We start from the raw sequence: 22193 nt of genomic DNA on the forward strand, positions 1-22193 counted from the left end.
CTGCGCTTTAGCTACTGTATCTCTTTGCACAGTATGTATGGCAATGACAGTGAACACAATTATTAATTGGCTGAAACACCAACTGTTGTGTCAACCAGCCTGGTAATACTAAATGACCAGGACAATAAAACAAGGCCAAATAAGCACTAAGCAATTCAAGCGGCAGTTGATTCTCCCACTTCAGCTCTTCTTTTAAACGTAAAATGGGACTGTTGACGAGGCCACCTGACACACTTGAAACCGTTTTAATGCCATTTTCTTATCCTGGTAATATTAACGTTTTAGGAGAGACCAAACTCATCAGGTTTTATTGAGCAGTGACTCATCGGACATACTTCTCCATTTAAATGTTTAACAGCTTCATGAAATTGTTGTGTTCGTTCTGAATTGAAAAGATGCACCTGCGACCTGTCGCTTTAGTTCGCCTCTGAATGTCCATCGCTATCCGAGTGACAATAATAAATCCACAACATTTAACTGGAGTCATTTGAAAGTAATTCTCTCGTGGACAGGATGTTGTCCAGGTGTCCGTCAATAGACTGTGGGATGTAACAACTAACGAGGAACTTGGCTCTGGTGTGCAGATTTCTTCAATTATTATTTGGACAAACTACAATTTCACATCTCTTGAATTTCGGAGGGAGGGGGGACATTTGGCGCATACTTCGGCTGAGAGTTTACGTTTAGGGGGGGACCTTCACTAGTCTCATTAGTATATTTTCTTTTCTCATCTCCCCAGAACCAAATCGAGCATCTGACGCAATTACGCAAGGTTTAATTTATGGGTTTCCAAGATTATTTAAGAGCGTTAACCTAGATTGTGAAGACAGAGCACCAGTACCTGGCCAACTGTTGCAGAAGGCCCACCAGTGATCGCCCCCCGCTCCTCTGCAGCTCGTCCAGCTTCAGCTCCTCATAGAGCAAGTGCAGCACGTAGAACAGGGCTGGGATGTGGGGGAAGAGTGGGGCAGAGGGGTCCAGATGCAGGGCAGGGGTGGAAGACAGAGACTCTTCACAGCCAGAGGTGTCGGTGGACTCCAGACTCACAGCACCACAAGCATGCCTGAACACCACTTGTCTGTGGTAGTCTGAGCACCACATGTAGTCCCAGTCCTTGTGGATTATATGCATAGACACACGCACAAAGCCACACAGAAACACTCACACTTAAATTAAATGCATACACAGAAACAGGGCCCAAAGCCACACATACAAAAAGGTCAGTGGATTAAGGAACAATATTTGTGCCTGGTCTGAATCAGCAGTTTCCCAACATGCACTTCCTTTCTTAAGTAACAGCTCTCAGCCAGAGGGTGAACTCTACACGACACCTCCCCAGTTCAACTGTGCACCCTTATCCCTGGGCCATGACCCCTTCCAGGATTCCATGCTACAGCACAGCGCCACTTTCCCTCCACAACACCACTAACATTCTACATGAATTTATAAGGCACAGGGCAAACAGATGAAGGAAAGAAAGACTAACCTAACCCTAATCTTCAATACTTTTGTTTTTTTATACATCTATACATCACAGTGCACTTGGAGCAGATTTCAACCATTTCAAAGTAGTGGTCTGTCTATGAATTCAACATATTACTGAAATTCTTATTATGCATGACAGAAAAGCAAATTCACGCATAAGTTGACCTCATCGCTACCTCCTTTTAGCCTCTGTCTGAATTCAGAGCTTGAGAGTAACATGAATAGTCTTGTGCTTTCCACATAAAGCATGGTCTACGGGGGTAACCCCTACCTACCTCATCAGACCCTGTGTCCGAAGGCCGGGCCTTCTTTGGTGCAATCACAGGAGAGAGGGGCACTTCAAAATGGAGCTGTGGGGGGAACAAAGGTCAAGAGCATGGTAGGGCTACAGACCAAATAACCATCTGATAAACTACATAGGTCCTTCCTGTGTTGCCTTGCCAACCTACCATTTGTGGCTTAGTCTCTATGTCTGGATTTCAGAGATGTGCAAGCTTTGGTGACATCGGTATGACCTAGATTGAGGCACTTCTATGTACTTGGGTATAGACTGTACATTCAGTAAGACTATCCTGCACTGTGACCATCCTGCACGGGCTCTGCACTGTCTACTTTAAGTCACTCTCTCTCCTGGGAATGACAGCACCGTTGCCAAGGCGACTCACGTTGCGTGTCCAACCCAGCCGCTCTGTGTTGTAGCCCATGAGAGTCATGAAGCAGGTGACAAACAGGTTCCACTCCAGGTGTGCGCTGGGCCCCCCGGGGGCGTTGTAGATGTTGTACCACTTTATCAGCACCTTCATGGCCGTTTCCTTGGGCAGGATGAAGCGCACAGCCTGGAGGCACTTCCTCACTACGGACACGAGGAAGCATATGTAAGACGGTGCACAATTACATCCATTTCACACAGAAAATTGACATTTATATGTATCAAACTTGTGCTGATTTGTATAACTTTTATTTTGTTTTTTTAAAGTGGCGTGGTTAAAAAAAAAAGATCTACACTGAACAAAAATATAAAACGCAACATGTAAAGTGTTGGTCCCATGTTTCATGAGCTGAAATAACATTTCACATAAAAGTTCCATATGCAAAAAAAGGCTTATTTCTCTCAAATGTTGTGTACAAATTTGTTTACATCCCTGTTAGTGAGCATTTCTCTTTAGCCAAGACAATCCAGCCACCGGACACCTGTGGCATATCTAGAAGCAGCTTAAACAGCAGCCACCTTGTGCTAGGGTGGATTGACCCCTTTACAGTTCACAACACACTGATGTCACGCACAGATGCGCGCGACTCTTGGCTGCAGTGAGAAAGCAATCACCATCTGAGCCCATTCAACATATCCTAGATTTACCTTTTTTATTACTTCAAAACATATTTTTGGGGTTCTCACACGCTTACAAATTATGCTTTGATTCTTTCTTTAACAGTCGCTAAGACTGTATTTGGTTGTGATCTTTGTTAAATAACTATTTAGGATGCAGCAGTTGTTAGCTAGAATGCTAACGGTCATTGACATAGGCTGTAGCAAAAGCCAGCCAAAGAGCCATTTTACTGGTTGAAGTGTTTCAGTATAATGCAATTAATTTGCGATGACAAACATTATTTCAGGCAGGACATTCATACAAGCCTTAAAATCCTATTAGAATCCTAAAGTAATGTGAAATGCACTCAATACTTTTGTTGTTGTTGTTGCTGGCGTTCTATAAGAACTCCCCTGTGTTCTGCCACCACCTTGTGCGCGTCTCGTGCAGCAATGTTTGAGCAATGTCTTGTGCAGCAATGTTTGCAAACACAGAAAGGATCTTCATAAAAGGCCACTTGAAAATGTGCCGGTTTGTCAAACAACACAACAGATGTCTCAAGTTTTGAAGGAGCGTGCATGCTGGCTGCAGGAATGTCCACCAGAGCTGTTACCAGAGAATGTAATGTTAATTTCTCTACCATAAGCGGTCTCCTCCAATATCGCTTTTCGAGAATTTGTCAGTATGTCCAACTGGCCTCACAACTACAGACCATGTGTACGGCGTCATGTGAACGAGCGGTTTGCGGATGTCAACGTAGTGAACAGAGTGCCCAATGGTGGAGTTATGGTATGGGCAGGCAGGCATAAGCTACGGACAACGAACACAATTGTATTTTATCGATGGCAATTTCAAACAGAGATACCGTAACAAGGTTCCTGAGGCCCATTGTTGTGCCATTCATCCGCCGCCATCACCTCATGTTTCAGCATGTTCATGCACGGCTCCATGTCGCAAGGATCCATACACAATTCCTGGAAGCTGAAAATGTCCCAGTTCTTCCCATGGCCTGCATACTCACCAGAAATGTCACCCATTGAGCTTGTTTGCGGTGCTCGGAATTAACAAGTATGACAGCATGTTCCAGTTCCCGCCAATATCCAGGAACTTCACACAGCCATTGAAGAGGAGTGGGACAACATTCCACAGGCCACAATCAACTCTACGCGAAGGAGATGTGTCATTCTGCATGAGGCAAATGGAGGTCACACCAGATACGGCTGTTTTTCTAATCTATGCCCCCTTTTTATTTTTAAAGGCATCTGTGACCAACAGATGCATATCTGTATTCCCAGTCATGTGAAATCCATAGATTAGGTCCAAATGAATTTATTTTAAGTGACTGATTAACTTGTTGCATGTTGTGTTTATATTTTTGTTCAGTACATATATTCATTGTGCCTACATTGACATCAAATTACACGAAAGTCTGATTAGTGTCCGTGTCCTCTCCCAGGTCCACCCAATCAGACAGGTAATTAACTCCACCCGCAATCTCTAATTGGACAACAAACTCCAAAAAGGTCAAGGCAGAGCAGGAGAAATGCCATTTCATTAGACTGAGAAGTCCTGGCTTTTGGATCAATTAGGCACTAATATGTGGGAACTGGGAACAACACTACGCTGTAATCAGTAATGGTTTCACAAAACAAAAGATGTGGGGTCAAAGAGTCGAAAGTTCATGGTTTAAACAAAGACCTTAAAAAACGTACAAAAAGCCAATTAGGGTTGTAAGGCAAATACCGGTACACCCGAGTGCTCCATTTCCTCAATTACAGTGTAAAATGATACGCTATTACACTTATCTACAGCTGGGTAGAAAGATGAGCCACAGCATGTTTTACAGTACATGCATGTACTGGTGGAGAAGGCTGCTTCAGCAGAGGCTCAAATGTCGCCACCGGAAAGACGTGTGAATCATGCATGGCTTCAGTATAGGTCGCCATACATGAAGTCATTTACAAAAAAAAAGTACCCATCTTTAGATATTACTGTCACAGACTCTTCACGCACAAACGCAAGGAACCAAGGTTAATATACCCACTTACTGACTGGTACAGAAATGGTCTTATGCTTAAGCATTAATTTACCTGAACACAGACTTCCAATATATATCAGCACCACAGAGCATGTCATTGGGCAGGATAGGAACGGAGCAGAATCATCTCTCGCTCATCTATTCCCCCTTCCCACCCTCATCAACATGTCCCAGATCACCACCCTACCAAATGAGCTGGAGAATCGACACTCCAGGGCCCAATCGAATCTTTGGCTGAATAAGGGAATGGGAATCCCACCATAACAAACAGCAACTACAACTGCCTAGCGTGGAGTAGCTGCTGTGGTGATGCTTTCGTAATGCTGTGGCTTACCCAGATAGTGACTATATACATTCCATTCTGTGTGTGTACGTCATGTGGCATGCCAGGAGAAATGAGAGTGGGTGGGGTGGGGGATGTCAAGTGTGTGTAGGGGAATGGCGAGTGTGTAAGTACGAGCGAGGAACAGTGGGGTGGGGTCCCCTTAGGTTTACGTCAATGTGACAGCGGGAGGCTGGCAGCACTTAAACCCAATTTTCAGGCCATCAACGCTGGATGACTCAGCTGTGTGAGACACCAAATCCAAAACACAATATCTTGTCACACACATTGGTTTTGCACATTGTTGTGTTAAAACTTACCCATCTCTGAGGTAGCAATTTCAGGGATAGTTATCCTCAGCATTGTGCCGTTGCTTAGCTCCTACAAAAAAACAAACATATGAATCATAGGGATATAGATCATTTCACCATAAGTTAGAAATGTTTACGCGCTACCTTTCAGTCAACTCTTGAAAGCTTTGATCAATTAAATCATTTCAAATAGATGACATCAAGGGATAAAAAAAAATCTAATCAATATGACGTCATAACATATGCAGTTGGACTTTGACATTTAAAATCTTTTAAAAAATCAAATAAAAACATCTCAAGAGGGGCTCTCTCAAAAGGGCTTGAAAATGACTGACAGGTCTGAGAGAAAAAGGTCCCTTGGCTGAGCGGCATGTCTTCACCGGTCTTGACAAAACTGCCCCTGCAGGTAGCGATGTCCACCAAGAGAATTGTAACCTTATTGGACCCAGTAAACATACTGACAGGCCTCTGGTGCTCAGTTCTGTACACAGGCTGAGCTTTTCTCCATTCCAATTCATCAAATTAAGCTGTTCAATTAGTGTCTGTTTAAAAAACATTCACCCCTGGAGGTCTAAGTACTCACATACCAACCAGCCAGACTCAAACTCATTATAAACTCCACCTTTCATTCATATCAACACACACAACCACCCACCGACCCACACACATACCCAACCACCCACACACACCCAACCACCGACCCACCCACACACACACCGACCCACCCACCCAACCACCAACCGACCTACACACCCAACCACCCACCGAGCCACACACACACCCAACCACCCACCGACCCCCACACACCCAAGCACCCACCGACCTCCACACACAACCACCCACCGACCTCCACACACACACACCCCCAACCACCCACCAACCACCCCACACCCAACCACCCACAACCCCCACACACACACCAGGGTGACTCTGCTGCTGACGGGGTCTCTGAGGGCGTGGATGTAGGGTACAGACTGTTGAAAGGTGTAGTCGCCCAGCCAGGAGGTTTCGTGGTGCTTGGTGGAGCCCCTCAGCTCTGACACAGGGGAGGGCATGGCCACCTGGCCAACAGGAAGGGAGTGGAGGAGGGACAAAGAAGAACTCAGCTACCCGGGATGAATAGACACAATCAAGATAATTTGTGGCATGTTAGGGGAAATAATCCATACACTTCAGCTCTACCTTCTAAAGCAATTCTGCAATGAATGCAACATATATTAAATTGATTAATCTACTGTTCGTTTCTCCCAATCTATTTCCTTAAAAAACAGACGTCACACAGTCTGAAGTTTAAATCTAATTAGAGTATTGATCAGGATCCATAATATAGTCTCCATTAGTTACTGGCTGGTCTACTGCAGACTAATACTGCAGCTTCACTCTACTGTCAATGGAGGGACGTCAGAGGGACAGCAGTTCACTGTAATTCATATTGAGATTGCACCATTTCCATTACCAGTAACTACCTGCTTTCAGTTTGGTGGTTAGTTATACTCTGTCATAGCAATCTGACTTAATTTCCATGAGAGCAGCTTAATTATTTTGATGCATTCATTGCAATTGCACTTATCATTCTAATAACCAACCCAATAGATATACACCCGTCTCAGGTGTCAGTGGTACCTCCTCTAGTCTTCCTATGTGTCTCCCTGTGGCTTTGGCGGGAGTGCTCACACTGTCCATGGGGGTACTAAGGTGGGTTACGTGGTTGGACAGGCTGAAGGTGGGAGACAGGAGGCCAGGAACAAACACCTTGCTCACCTGTGGACAGAACACATTTTACCATTTGAACTTGCATCACCAATAAACACATTTAAACAGTGTGAGCACTACTTTCAAGTTACCCTTGTCACTCCAGTGTACAGAACCAAGCTTCCATTGGCTTCTAGAACTAGCATGGCATCTATATCCTGAGAGGAAAAATAACAGTTTGAGATGAGACCAAACCAATGATGTAATCATGTAATAACAGTACACAAGCCCATAGTGTATTCGGAAAGTATTCAGACCCCTTGACTTTTTCAACATTTTGTTACATTACAGCCTTATTCTAAAATTTATTTAAAAAATGTTTTATCAATATACACACAAAATCCCCTAATGACAAAGCGAAAACAAGTTTATATCATTTTTTGCAAATGTATAAAAAATTAAAATACCTTATTTAAGTTAGTATTTCAGACCCTTTGCTATGAGACTCACAGGATGGTGTCGAGGCAAAGATCTAGGGAAGGGTACGTCTGCAGCATTGAAGGTCCATAAGAACACAGTGGCCTCCATTCTTAAATGGAAAAAGTTTGGAACTAAGACTCAGAGCAATCAGGGGAGAAGGGCCTTGGTCAGGGAGGTGACCAAGAACCTGATGGTCACTGACAGAGCTCCAGAGTTCCTCTGTGGAGATGGTTTTCCTTCTGGAAGGTTCTCCCATCTCTGCAGCACTCCATCTGGTCTGATAAAACCAAGATTGAACTCTTTGGGCTGAATGTCAAGCGTCAAATCTGGAGGAAACCTGGAACCATCCCTACTGTGAAGCATGGTTGTGGCAGCATCATGCTGTGGGAATGTTTTTCAGTGGCAGGGACTGGGAGACTAGTCGGGATCAAGGGAAAGATGAACTGAGAAAAGTACAGAGAGATCCTTGATGAACCTGCTCCAGAGCGCTCAGGAACTCAGACAGGGACGAAGTTTCACCTTCCAACAGGACAACAACTCTAAGCACACAGCCAAGACAACGCAGGAGTGGCTTCGAGTCTCAATGTCCTTGTGTGGCCCAGCCAGAGCTCGGACTTTAACAAGATCGAACATCTCTGGAGAGACCTGAAAATAGCTGTGCAGCGACGCTCCCCATCCAACCTGACAGAGTTTGAGAGGATGCGCAAGAGAAGAATGGGACAAACTCCCCAAATAAAAGGTGTGCCAAGTTTGCAGCATCAAAACCCAAGAAGAATCTATGCTTTAATCACTGCCAAAAGCTGTGTCAACAAAGTACTGAGTAAAGGGTCTGAATACTTATGTAAATGTGATTTCAGATATTTTTTATTTTATACATTTGCAAAAAAAATCTAAAAACAATTTTTGGGTCATTATGGGGTAGTGTGTGTAGATTCTTGAGGGGGAAGGAAACTATTTAATACATTTTAGAATAAGGCTGTAAGGTAACAAAATGTGGAAAAAGTCAAGGGGTCTGTATACTTTCTGAATACACTGTATGGACACAGCAACACACCATTTTACACATGCAGAATAAAGCAGTCAATAAGATAGGACCTTGACCATAATTTAAAGTACAGTATGCTTTTGATTAGTATAGGATTAAGATCTAGCCTAAAATAGCTCAATTGGGTCCTGAGAGACGTAGAATCGTTGCCACCGCTAAGGGAAACGCAAAGCAATTAGTCAAATTGACTCTACCTGTAATGGTGCTGCGTCTTTTGCAGGGATAGTGGCAACAGATGCAAAGATAAGCTGGGAAGGATTGTTGCTCTCAATGAATTTTACACATCTGTGAAGATAAACAAATCAACATGTGAGAGAGAGTGATTGACTGAGACTGAGAAAGAAAGACAGAGATAGGACACTGAAAGCTACAAAGATAAGATACGTGTTCCCTGACCTGAGCTGTTGGTGGGACTCCACGAGGAAGCACAGGTACTTGTTCTCACACAAGTCAGAGGTGATGAACACCTTAGAGGCCTGGCAGCTCATCTCCCTGTAGAAGCAGAGTGTTATTAACCTCTCTCTCAGACACACAGCATCACCTTTAAACACCATAACCTGCTTCTACACCTGCATTGCTTGCGGTTTGGAGTTTTAGGCTGGGTTTCTGTACAGCACTTTGAGATATCAGCTGATGTAAGAAGTGCTATATAAATAAATGGTTTTTGATTATAACAGCCATATATTTACTGTTCAATGATTTTTAATCTTCACCTTGTCAAATGGATATTTGCTGTGTATATGTATGTACATTTATTCAGCACAAGAATTGTCCCACAGGGACAATAAAGATCTATTTAATTGCATTCTCACACCTATGATCACATTATGCCCTACAATTATGGATTCAATGGTACTAGAAATGGCATTACAATTTCAAAAACATATTGTAAACACTGTAGGGTTGAGCGATGTCAACCATAGTCCCATCGTGAATATGTACCCATAAAACATTGTGATATAAAATGTTATCGGCCCCTATTGGCCGACCCCCATTATGGCCGCACATGACGGAGTTGTGACAGTCTGATTAGGTTATAGATCATAGAGTCTACCGTCTTCAAAACTGGATAATAATTGCCTTATATGCCTCAAAATAAAGGTGAATGACTAATATTGTTTGTCCTCCCTCTCAAAGCTGTGATTGAGAATAACCTATGCCTAGGCTAAACACTTTCATTCTTGTTATTTTTTAAAGAGTCAACTTCAGCACAACACCTTCTCAGGCTAGACTATTTGGGAAATATGCTACTGTTCATAACTTTAATGTGTCTTAAAGCTTTTATGATAGGCCTAGGAGGAGGATAGGTTATTGGCCATTTGGTTTTCAACTTGACATGGGGGAATTTTTTTCCCGGGCCCGCATAGAACATTTCTAACTTGATGAAACTGTCATTCATAGGCTATTGATACGATTTTATCCCTTTCATTGTTATTATCCTGACTACCTTACGTTTTTAGGCTATTCAAACAACTTTTTGACATGGAACTCTGTTACGTTCATTGTTTGAGCAGGAGAAAGACATGCATAAAACAATGAAAGCATAGCCTATAGCCCAAAGTCACATTCCTAACGTATCAAATGGAGAGAGAAGGGAACATAGGCTACGTTTTTTTTAAACAACTTGACAAGATAGTTAAGGAGTGTCCGTTATAAAAACCAATGAAAATGTTTAGGCTATAAGGCTATATATAGCCTGAGGCCCATGCATCTGACAGAGAAAGACAAACAATATTTTCTGGACATTTTGTGCTGCTTTGGTGGAATTCTCTGCTCTGTCTGGCCTACATTCCGCTCTTGCGTTCTGTATAGAACATATTTATTGAAATGGGCTATAGCAAAAAGGAATAGGCAAATTACTGAGGATGTCACTTCTGTGCTTCCCTGCTGTGCAATGCAAGACTGCAAATGCATCACAATTGTCATATTCGACAATGGCAATCAATCATCGACAATAGATAATGTTATCATAATATAGCCCAACCCCAAAAACACAGTGACATGGAAAGATCAGCAGTGTCTAACTGACATAAATAGTGATTAACATTATTTATTTTTTCCCCGCAATGTTATTATGGGACGATCTATCTATATATATATATATATGACTTCAAAATCAAAATCTGGTATTTTTCATCCTAGAGCTTGTTCTTCCTCTTCTTTACAAATAGTGAGCCAAAATGGTTCAGCTCTTTTATTTCCAAGACTGATCAAAACTCATATTTTCATGCGCTCGTCTCTCTGCAGCAGATACAGTTGAAGTCACAAGTTTACATACACCTTTGCCAAATACATTTAAACTCAGTTTCACAATTCCTGACATTTAATCCTAGTAAAAATTCCCTGTCTTAGGTAAGTTAGGATCACCACTTTATTTTAAGAATGTGAAATGTCAGAATAATAGTAGAGAGAGTGATATATTTATTTCATCACATTCCCAGTGGGTCAGAAGTTTACATACACTCAATTAGTATTTGGTAGCATTGCCTTTAAAATGTTTAACTTGGGTCAAATGTTTCAGGTAGCCTTCCACAAGCTTCCCACAATAAGTTGGGTGAATTTTGGCCCATTCCTCCTGACAGAGCTGGTGTAACTGAGTCAGGTTTGTAGGCCTTAAGCCATGACTGTTGTCCTTAAGCCATTTTGCCACAACTTTGGAAGTATGCTTAGGGTCATTGTCCATTTGGAAGACCCATTTGCGACCAAGCTTTAACTTCCTGACTGATGTCTTGAGATGTTGCTTCAATATATCCACATAATTTTACTTCCTCATGATGCCATCTATTTTGTGAAGTGCACCAGTCCCTCCTGCAGCAAAGCACCCCCACAACCTGATGCTGCCACCCCCGTGCTACACAGTTGGGATGGTGTTAAACTTTTGTTATTGACCAAATACTTATTTTCCACCATAATTTGCAAATAAATTCATAAAAAATCCTACAATGTGATTTTCTGGATTTTTTTTCTCATTTTGTCTGTCATAGTTGAAGTGTACCTATGATGAAAATTACAGGCCTCTCATCTTTTTAAGTGGGAGAACTTGCACAATTGGTGGCTGACTAAATACTTTTTTGCCCCACTATATGTCGATATAAGACTCGTTTTACTGTGGATATAGATACTTTTGTACCGGTTTCCTCCAGCATCTTCACAAGGTCCTTTGCTGCTGTTCTGGGATTGATTTGCACTTTTCGCACCAAAGTACGTTCATCTCTAGGAGACAGAACGCGTCTCCTTCCTGAGCGGTATGACGGCTGCGTGGTCGCATGGTGTTTATACTTGCGTATTAATGTTTGTACAGGTGAACGTGGTACCTTAAGGCATTTGGAAATTGCTCCAAAGGATGAACCAGACTTGTGGAGGTCTACAATGGTTTTTCTGAGGTCATGGCTGATTTCTTTTGATTTTCCCTTGATGTCAAGCAAAGAGGCACTGCGTTTGAAGGTAGGCCTTGAAATACATCCACAGGTACACCTCCAATTGACGTCAATTAGCATATCAGAAGCTTCTAAAACCATGACCAAATTTTCTGGAATTTTCCAAGCTATTTAAAGGCACAGTCAACTTAGTGTATGTCAACTTCTGACCCACTGGAATTGTGATAGTGAATTAATCTGTCTGTAAACAATTGTTGGAAAAAGTACTTGTGCCATGCACGAAGTAGATGTCCTAACCGACTTGCTAAAACTATAGTTTGTTAACAAAAAATCGAGTTTTAATGACTCCAACCTAAGTGTATGTAAACTTCCAACTTCAACTGTATATAGTGAGCAACATGTTTGAAACATCAAATCGCAATATTGAATTTCAATACATATGCAATAGTGAAAATCGCAATACATATTGTATCAGCACCTAAGTATCGTGCTATCGTATCGTCAGGTCCCTGGCAATTCCCAGCCCTAATTATAAACTAGGAGTGGTTCAACCAACTAGACCACAGAGCAGGATTCATGAATGTCGGACACTGACCTGTGGGAGGAAGCAGTCTCACTCCACAGCTGCTCGATGCATAGGTCAGGCACTATGGGCTCCATCTCCGGGACCAGCACAGACTCGTTGGCCGTGCTGTTGGGCGAGGGCAGGAAGCTGTGCCCTCTGGGGGACGATGAGTGGTACGACATGTTAAACCGTGCCGCGACCGAAAAGGAGGGTGCCGCCATGCCAGGGGAGTGGGACCGGCTACAGACGTGTCAGAAGAGCGCAGAAGAATGGTTGGTTATGGTCCATAGTGTGGTGGTTGTAAATGAGTCATGAGCTTTTGAGGGTGAATGTTTGACAGAAACTGTGTATAACCCTGTGGGACGGCAGAGATCCTGTTTACTGTATTTACATCCTCTTTGGGTATTTGACTCAAAGCCGGCACTCTGTAGCGTTCCAGAACCACAACTGAAGACGCCTGGTATAAACTCACCTGAGTGCAGCCATGCTGGAGATGCTGGGTGAATGTGTCCGTGAGTGGAGGCCTGGTGATGAGGTCATCCTGTTTTGGTTGTGCAGGGCGTGGCAATGAAAGGGTGAACCAGGCGAGTCCATCCTGGAGACATTCCTCAGGTGTGTGGTCAGAAAGCTGGGCGGCATCAGGCCTTGGGGCGTGTCTACCTGCTCCGGACACTTCAGCACTGTGGACTGCTCCTGTGGGACAGAGTTAAAGGTGAAAGGTTCAACTCAAATGATATACAAGCAACAGATTCTGTTCCAACCCCCCCAGACACAACTCATCAGAACGTCCCCACCCTATGATCAAACTAGCAATTTAGATCAGTCTGACGTGGTCCTCCCGATGGTACGCAAACAAAAAGGGGCAGGGTCCGGGTGCCATTTTCACACAGTTTGGTTGCTATAGTTTGGGTCAGAGTTGGAATATTTGTTACATTGTATTTTTTACCCCCATTTGGTCCGGTTGGTTTCCTTTGTCAAAATAACTAAACTAAATCACGTATACATGCAAGTAATTTATTGGACAAAAATGCTCACCTTAAATCCATCTATGATGTTATACTCCATGATTAGACTGAGTGTCCCAATAGTCACATTTTTACTTTTGTTGGTTTTCCAACAACATAAACAGTAAATAGGGGAGACCAGGGTGGTTGTTCCATAGGCTGGCTTTCAGAGTACTTAAGGCTCACACAGGAATGTGGATCTAGCGTTCGTCTGCCACTCATCGTGCTTTGTTTTAGGGACTACTCGCTGTAGACATATGGCTGCCAACTTTTTTCATACGATTCTAAAATGTTAGATCGGTGCTCACTTGGTTCGCTAAATTGGGTTCAGAAGTGCTAAATACACTCGGCCAGAAAACACAATTGCTGTGACTGAGCTCTTAATCTATTACTCCCAATCCAGAGTGTGCTGTGTAGCCTAATAATGTTTAAGACAAAAATGTGTGACTACTTTGCAAGAGGTCATCCACCTGGTCAATTCATGTCAGCATCTCAAATCATTGAGATAAGGGGAATTAGTGTGTTTTAATAGGTGGTGAAAGTAAAAAAAAAAAATATATATAATTTTCATTATTAGGATTTTTGTCACAATTTCAAACAGTCCATTTATATTTTCCAACGGGGCTATACATTTGGTTTTTTTGCCCCCCTCACCTGAGTAGCCTCGTTTCACTGCCAGAAATAAAATGAAACCATCTAGTGTTCAGCGAAATAACAACACAATGTCAAATACAGGTAGCCTAGTCAAATAATTAACATCCAATCACAGCAACCGTTACTCTCTTGCGGAAATTCCATTTGTTGTAGCCAAACGTAGCTGCTGATCATTCCATTTGCTCAAAAATTGATAAATGGTGAAAAAAACGTAAGGCCCACGTCCATAAAGACACATAACAGCTCTACTGGTAGTACTGCTACTACCAGCAGTACTACACCTGCAAACGACAAGTTCTTCTGCTTCCACGACCACACATCCAATGCTAGCATCAGTAATTCTAAATTTGTTGTTAGCCCAGCTAACATGGACACTGGCAGTTGTGAATCTGATGCAGCCAAAGAGCTACTGCCCCCTTACACGGTAAAGCACCGAACGGACAGGGACGTTGGACCATTGAAGAGGCGCAAATATAACTACATTGATTTGGGGTTTACTTGTATTGTGAGTAGTGCTTCAATGAAACCTCCATGCTTGCGCAGACATTTAGAAACAAAACATGCCAATTTGAAAAATAAGCCTCGGGAGTTTTTTGAGCGAGAATTAAGACGACTTTCAAGTAGTAAGACAAGTATAAAAGCAACATCCCATTAATAAGAAGGGGCTATAGTTAGGCAAGTCGGTTAAGACATCTACTTTGTGCATGGCACAAGTAATTTTTCAAACAATTGTTTACAGACAGATTATTTCACTGTATCACAATTCCAGTGGGTCAGAAGTTTACATACACTAAATAGCTTGGAAAATTACAGAAAATGATTTCATGGCTTTAGAAGCTTCTGATAGGCTAATTGACATAATTTGAGTCAATTGGAGGTGTACCTGTGGATGTATTTCAAGGCCTACCTTCAAACTCAGTGCTTCTTTGCTTGACATCATGGGAAAATCAAAAGAAATCAGCCAAGACCTCAGAAAAAAAATTGTAGACCTCCACAAGTCTGGTTCATCCTTGGGAGCAATTTCCAAACACCTGAAGGTAACACGTTCATCTGTTCAACGCAAGTATAAACACCATGGGACCAGGCAGCCGTCATACCGCTCAGGAAGGAGACGTGTTGTGTCTCAGAGATGAACGTACTTTGGTGCGAAAAGTGCAAATCAATCCCAGAACAGCAGCAAAGGACCTTGTGAAGATGTTGGAGGAAACCGGTACAAAAGTATCTATATACACAGTAAAACAAGTCCTATATCAACAAAACCTGAAAGGCCGCTCATCAAGGAAGAAGCCACTGCTCTAAAACAGCCATAAAAAAAGCCAGACTACAGTTTGCAACTGCACATGGGGACAAAGACTGCACTTTTTGGAGAAATGTCCTCTGGTATGATGAAACAAAAATAGAACTGTTTGGCCATAATGACCATCATTATGTTTGGAGGAAAAAGGTGGAGGCTTGCAAGCCGAAGAACACCAACCCAACCGTGAAGCACGGGGGTGGCAGCATCATGTTGTGGGGGTGCTTTGCTGCAGGAGGGACTGGTGCACTTCACAAAATAGATGGCATCAAGAGGAAGTAAAATTATGTAGATATATTGAAGCAACATCTCAAGACATCAGTCAGGAAGTTAAAGCTTGGTCGCAAATGGGTCTTCCAAATGGACAATGACCCCAAGCATACTTCCAAAGTTGTGGCAAAATGGCTTTAAGGACAACAAAGTCAAGGTATTGGAGTGGCTATCACAAAGCCTTGACCTCAATCCTAGAAGCTTGTGGAAGGCTACCCGAAACGTTTGACACAAGTTAAACATTTTAAAGGCAATGCTATCAAATACTAATTGAGTGTATGTAAACTTCTGACCCACTGGGAATGTGATGAAAGAAAGAAATCACTCTCTACTATTCTGACATTTCACATTCTTAAAATAAAGTAGTGATCCTAACTGACCTAAGACAGGGAATTTTTACTAGGATTAAATGTCAGGAATTGTGAAAAACTGAGTTTAAATGTATTTGGCTAAGGTGTATGTAAACATCCGACTTCAACTGTATTTGTGCCCTGGTCCTATAAGAGCTGTTTGTCACTTCCCACGAGCAGAGTTGTGACAAAAACTCACACTCATTATTATGTTTAATAAATGTATCGTATAGTGTGTGGCAGGCTTACAATGATGGCAAAAAAAACTACATTTGAGAGTGCGCTGACCCTGGTGCTAGAAGGGGTATGCAGCTGGAGGTTGAATGTTTGAAGGGGTACGGGACTATAAAAAGTTTGGGAACCACTGGTGTAAGGAAACCAATGTGTCATTTTGTAATTATCCCTGGCCCGAGTCGGACCAATTTAAATCCACCCTTAGGGGTCGTAGATAGGCCTTTGAGTCATCACTCTTGCTATGATGAGAATTATTTACCAATTCCATTGATGCCATAAACATTACATTTTCTACCACTGAAGAACCAGTAATGGGACAGTAGTTCTTGCATGTTATCTTACATCTGGAGTGACTTTGCGCAGCGCCCACACAGAGTGTATGCACTGCACGGTGTCGTATGTCATGACTATGGAGGGCTCGCAGTTGGAGAAGACAATTTTCATGGTGCTGTCAGAGACGTACTGCACACGTGCAGCCTCGAACAGACCTGCCAGAGACACAGGAGATGAGCAATTAACAAGCCATAATGGGGCCAGCAATTAAGGTACCGGTAGTCAGCTAACAGGGCAGCCAAGGAGTGCAAGAGGGCCAACAATATGCTGGCTCCAACATTCAGGTTTCCACATCCATTATAGTTTATTTGTATGGTGGTTTCCGCCGTGCTCTTAGTAAACACAATGTCAAACAAATTGTGACAATTTCTATGTATGCGTGTTTGAGAGTCTCACCTGTAGGCCTGCACACCACTGGGGCAATCTCATCCAGAGGGTGCAGCATGCTGAATACTGTGGGAAGAGGTTCCCTGAAAACAGAGAAACAAACAGTGGTATGTTCAAAACAACCTCTACTGACACACTAGCATGAACCAAAATATATCAGAAACAGCAGGGTGTGTGCATTACAGGTTTCTGCTGTGTACCTGGGAGGACTCTGAGAAGCATCAGGTGCAGAGTTTTTGCGTTCTAATAGCAGACCAAACTTAGTAGGCCACAGATTAGAGACCTGTAAAAGGCGAGAGTCACAGGACTTAATTTCATGAAATTCTATCAAGGTGATGTTGGAGAAAAATTTGATAAACATGATTTGTCAACACTTGAATGGCTCACTAAAGAAACAGGCAGTTTGCATTTTCATTGTATCTCGTGGGAAAAGAAACATGTCCCTATTTACAGTAGAATAATGGTGGAGTCTGACGGCAGCTAGTGAGTCATGTCTTATCAAATACAACTGAACTGGTTACAAAATGTTGTTTTTTCGTTTTGTTTAATGCATCCACCAATACAAATCTGGTCTGTAAATGTGGACCCAATCAACATCAGCTAAATTAGCTACCAAGAAGCAACGTAATTTACCCTGCATGTCACAACGTAGACTGACGCAGTGTTTTTCCCGCAAATCACCAAGAAAACAAAACCAAATTCAAATCATATCAAGGACTTCGATGTGAAACAGAATCACACATAAATGCAGAGGCAGTTAATTGCATGGTGGTGTTTTTCATTGTAATCTGAAGCCTCTTGTCAGCTGTCAGTGAGCCAAATCCCCCATTACCATTGGTTAAAAAGACAATTGACTGGTCCTGGAGAATATCAATAACTGTGTAAGCAACAATAATTACTGTCCATATCTGCTGCTTCTCCTTAAGGGATTCTAACAAGGAAATTAAAACAGCCAGGTCTGGGAGACATATTTTACAAAATGTACAAATAAGGATTTTTCTAACAAATGTTCAAAGTAAATCACATTTCATCACAAGTAGTACATCACCAAATTCAACACGTAATGAACACCATGAAACGTCAAATGACAGATCATCCAGCGATGATAGCACACATTTTAGACAATGTAACAGCATACCAATCAGTGATGAACTCACCTGAAAGGGTAGAGGGGAGATAAAGTCCTTCCCTGTCACACTGTGCACATTCACGCAGCTGCTCTGGACAATACACACGGTCTTCTCCAAAATCTCCTGCTCTGGAATACAATAGAGCAAATTAACCTCTTCACAACATTACTGAGACATAAAAAAATCAAAACAAAGTGTTTTAAATATACAGTACAAGTCAAAAGTTTGGACACACCTACTCATTCAAGAGCCAGCAGAAGACCCAGAGTTACTTCTGCTGCAGAGGATATGTTCATTCGAGTTACCAGACTCAGAAATTGCAGCCCAAATAAATGCTTCAGAGTTCAAGTAAGAGACACATCCCAACATCAACTGTTCAGAGGGGACTGTGTGAATCAGGCCTTCATGGTCCAATTGCTGCAAAGAAGCCACTACTAAAGGACACCAATAATAAGAAGAGACTAGCTTGGGCCAAGAAACACGAGCAATGGACATTAGACCGGTGGAAATCTGTCATTTGGTCTGATGAGGCCAAATTATAGATTTTGTGAGCCGCAGAGTAGGTTAACGGATTATCTCCGCATGTGTGGTTTCCACCGAGGCTGTGTAAGGGCTATTTCACCAAGAAGGCGAGTAATGCATCAGGTGACCTGGCCTCCACAATCACCCGACCTCAACCCAATTAAGATGGTTTGGGATGAATTGGACAGCAGAGTGAAGGAAAAGCAGCCAACAAGTGCTCATCATTTGTGGGAACTCCTTCAAGACTGTTGGAAAAGCATTCCAGGTAAAGCTGGTTGAGTGTGCAAAGCTGTCATAAAGGCAAAGGGTGGCTACTTTGAAAAATCTCAAATATATTTTGATTTGTTTAACACTTTTTGGTTGCTACATGATTCCATGTGTTATTCTGATGTCTTCGCTATTATTATACAATGTAGAAAATAGTCAATATAAAGAAACGACGTTGAATGAGTAGGTGTGTCCAAACTTTTGACTGGTAGTGTACATCAATGAGCTCTAGAATTTAATGGAAATAAATTGTGACGATGAGGATGTGGCATCGGCCTACTTACCATCTTTCTTCTTTTGTGGAAAACCAAAGTTACACCATAATGCCTGAAAAGGGAGGGAGAGAGATATTACTGGATATACATCCTGAAAAATAAGTATTTATTGATAAGCTGACTAATATCTTAATGTTGACGATGACAACAGACATGCCATATAATGTACACACAGAATATGTAGGTATGCATGTATGTTTAATATGACATGTTTAGTTTGATCTGGAACAGGATTACCTGTTGTACTGGACTGTCCACGGTAAAAGCTTTATAGACATGGGAGGCTTGACTCTTGCTCCCTTTGCTCCATATGACCATGTTTCCTGCTGCATAGAGCTCCTCATCATACTCCATCTCATCACTGTCCACACTGGAACCCTTTCTCAGCAACCAGCATTCCTGCAAACAGACACAAAATAGTGAAAACAATCTCCTTACTCGGCTTATGTATCAAACAGATCCAGCACACAAGAGAAAGCGCCTTAAAGAAAAGTATGCACCTGAAACCATAAGCCGAGTAAGGAGATCTTACTTGAACCAAAACAAAGCTATCTGACAAACATGTTATTTATCCCAGATATAGCTATACATATTTATCAGTAGCACCCTGAAAATCTGAAAGAAGATGACCAAGAGTCCCCCCCCCCCCAGTCTTACCCTCTTCTTCTCCTGTAGAGTGACCTCCTGGAGGGAGCCCACCAGACCGGCTGCTCCATCTGAGGACCATAGCTCAGAGGCTGGCTGCAACTGCCGGAGCTGCAGGTTCACAGCGTTTGGGTGGTTCTTGCAGTGCTCACGGCCAAATGGGCCAAACGACTGCAATTCCCCTGCGGCTATCATTGTGGCTCTCTCTTCATAGACGTTCGACATGAGTTCCAGATATCAGCATTATTTCTGAGCGAGAGAGAGAGAGAGTGTATGTTACTGCATGAATTCAAATACATTATAAACATCTGACAGTACATCACTTAGCGATATCCTGGTACACTTCACCTGTAGAATGCTGTGAAATACTTCGAAAATCCAATGAGACCAGTGATGAGGCAGAGTGTTCACCAGACTGAAGGGATGCTCAGGTCTGGAAACTTGAGTGAAATGACATGACAACACGTTGGTCAGAATCAAGAAGTTATACTAACGTTAGTTGGGCAGCTCATTGTGAGTTGTTTATTTTGGTAGCCAACTCAACTGCTAACTTAGGTAGAACATGCTCAACGGCAGACACGTAGCTAACTATAACAACAACTTAATAGCTAGATAACTATTAAAATACTGCAGCTAGCAATAGCCTTGAATGTAAGAAAATATTTGTAGCTAGCTACTGTCTGTGGTCATCATTATTTTTGTTGTATCACGACTTAAGCTAACTTGCTAGCAATCCATTGGCTTGAAGCTAGGCTAGCCGGTTAACTATTTCAGTAGCAAAACGTTCAGCATGAAAGATTCACGTTATAACAGAATGCTAATATTAGCTGGACACGCTGCGTAAACTTCAAATACACATGTAAATAACGTTGAGTGTCGCATCTTTGTGTCTGGCTAACTAGCTAGCAACCATGTTTAGATTAGCATACTGTCATACATGCAGTGTCTAGCTGGCTAGCTAACGTTAGCTAGCTAGCATACTACCGTGGCACAGGCGCGAACCTGATAAAAAGGAATAGTCTGGCTCTTGTCTCGGAGTCCTTGTCTTTTCTTTATATGACTCTTCCTCGAGTACCACCTAGTCAGTGTTGTCAACATAAAAACACCTTAAAGCAACACATAAAATAAGAATACAGCTAGCTACATCAGTTTTTCAAATGTGCGCGGACATCTTGCTGTCCCGGGATTCTTCTCCTCACTTTATCAACCAATCAAGTACGAAGAAGGAAAGTGATGTGTCAACTGGTTATATTTCCATATTTATAGTTTAAGCAATAGATACATTGTAGCCAGAGAGAATGTACAAAGTATATGAAGCCTGTTTGACTGTGGAACATACACTATATATACAAAAGTATGTGGACACCCCTTCAAATGAGTGGATTCGGCAGGCGTATAAAGGCGTATAAAATCAAGCACACAGCCATGCAATCTCCATAGACAAACATTGGCATTAGAATGGCCTTACTGAAGAGCTAACTGACTTTCAACGTGGCACCATCATAGGATGCCACCTTTTATTTTATTTATTTACCCTTTATTTAAAATTTTGTCTTAAATGACATACCCAAATGTATCTGCCTGTAGCTCAAATCCAGAAGCTAAGATATGCATACTCTTGATACCATTTGAAAGGAAAGTTTGAAGTTTGTGGAAATGTGAAATTAATGTAGGAGAATATAACACATTAGATCTTGTTAAAGATAATACAAAGAAAAAACATGTGTTTTTTTGTACCATCATCTTTGAAATGCAAGAGAAAGGCCATAATGTATTATTCCAGCCCAGGCGCAATTTAGATTTTGCCCACTAGATGACAGCAGTGTATGTGCAAAGTTTTAGACTGATCCAATGAACCATTGCATACCTGTTTAAAATGTTGTATCAAGATTGCCCAAATGTGCCTAATTGGTTTGTTAATACATAATTGTGCACTCTCCTCAAACAATAGCATGGTATTATTTCACTGTAATGGCTACTGTAAATTGGACAGTGCAGTTAGGTTAACAAGAATTTAAGCTTTCTGCCCATATCAGATTTGTCTATGTCCTGGGATTTTATTTTTTTACTTACAACCTCATGCTAGTCACATTAGCCTACGTTAGCTCAACCATCTGGCGGGGGGGACACCGATCCCGTAGAGATTTTAATATAGGCCATGCCTAAATTCTTATATTTGTCGCCATTATTTTTCATTGTGATTGAT

General features: G+C 42.1%; 1 protein-coding gene across 2 annotated transcripts in view; it reads right to left on the reverse strand.

The window, feature by feature from the left end:
• Positions 1 to 21261, reverse strand: part of LOC110502583 (anaphase-promoting complex subunit 1) — a 55331-nt gene extending 34070 nt beyond the window's left edge. The window contains exons 1-20 of one of the 2 annotated variants that reach the window (XM_036960176.1): positions 20990 to 21261; positions 20336 to 20427; positions 20000 to 20236; positions 19580 to 19741; positions 19352 to 19394; positions 18306 to 18406; positions 17349 to 17431; positions 17158 to 17231; positions 16771 to 16916; positions 13095 to 13315; positions 12653 to 12862; positions 9077 to 9172; positions 8875 to 8965; positions 7308 to 7373; positions 7087 to 7224; positions 6384 to 6524; positions 5473 to 5533; positions 2151 to 2338; positions 1761 to 1835; positions 842 to 1113 (exon numbers count right to left, since the gene is read on the reverse strand). In XM_036960176.1, coding sequence (XP_036816071.1) covers positions 842 to 1113; positions 1761 to 1835; positions 2151 to 2338; positions 5473 to 5533; positions 6384 to 6524; positions 7087 to 7224; positions 7308 to 7373; positions 8875 to 8965; positions 9077 to 9172; positions 12653 to 12862; positions 13095 to 13315; positions 16771 to 16916; positions 17158 to 17231; positions 17349 to 17431; positions 18306 to 18406; positions 19352 to 19394; positions 19580 to 19741; positions 20000 to 20212 — 2381 coding nt within the window. In that variant the 5' untranslated portion in view covers positions 20213 to 20236; positions 20336 to 20427; positions 20990 to 21261. The remainder of the gene's footprint in view (positions 1 to 841; positions 1114 to 1760; positions 1836 to 2150; positions 2339 to 5472; positions 5534 to 6383; positions 6525 to 7086; positions 7225 to 7307; positions 7374 to 8874; positions 8966 to 9076; positions 9173 to 12652; positions 12863 to 13094; positions 13316 to 16770; positions 16917 to 17157; positions 17232 to 17348; positions 17432 to 18305; positions 18407 to 19351; positions 19395 to 19579; positions 19742 to 19999; positions 20237 to 20335; positions 20428 to 20989) is intronic. The other variant, XM_036960177.1, reaches the window with a different exon arrangement.
• Positions 21262 to 22193: the final 932 nt, after the last annotated feature.

Source organism: Oncorhynchus mykiss, chromosome 23 (assembly GCF_013265735.2).
Source record: "Oncorhynchus mykiss isolate Arlee chromosome 23, USDA_OmykA_1.1, whole genome shotgun sequence".
Taxonomy (NCBI): Eukaryota; Metazoa; Chordata; class Actinopteri; order Salmoniformes; family Salmonidae; genus Oncorhynchus; species Oncorhynchus mykiss.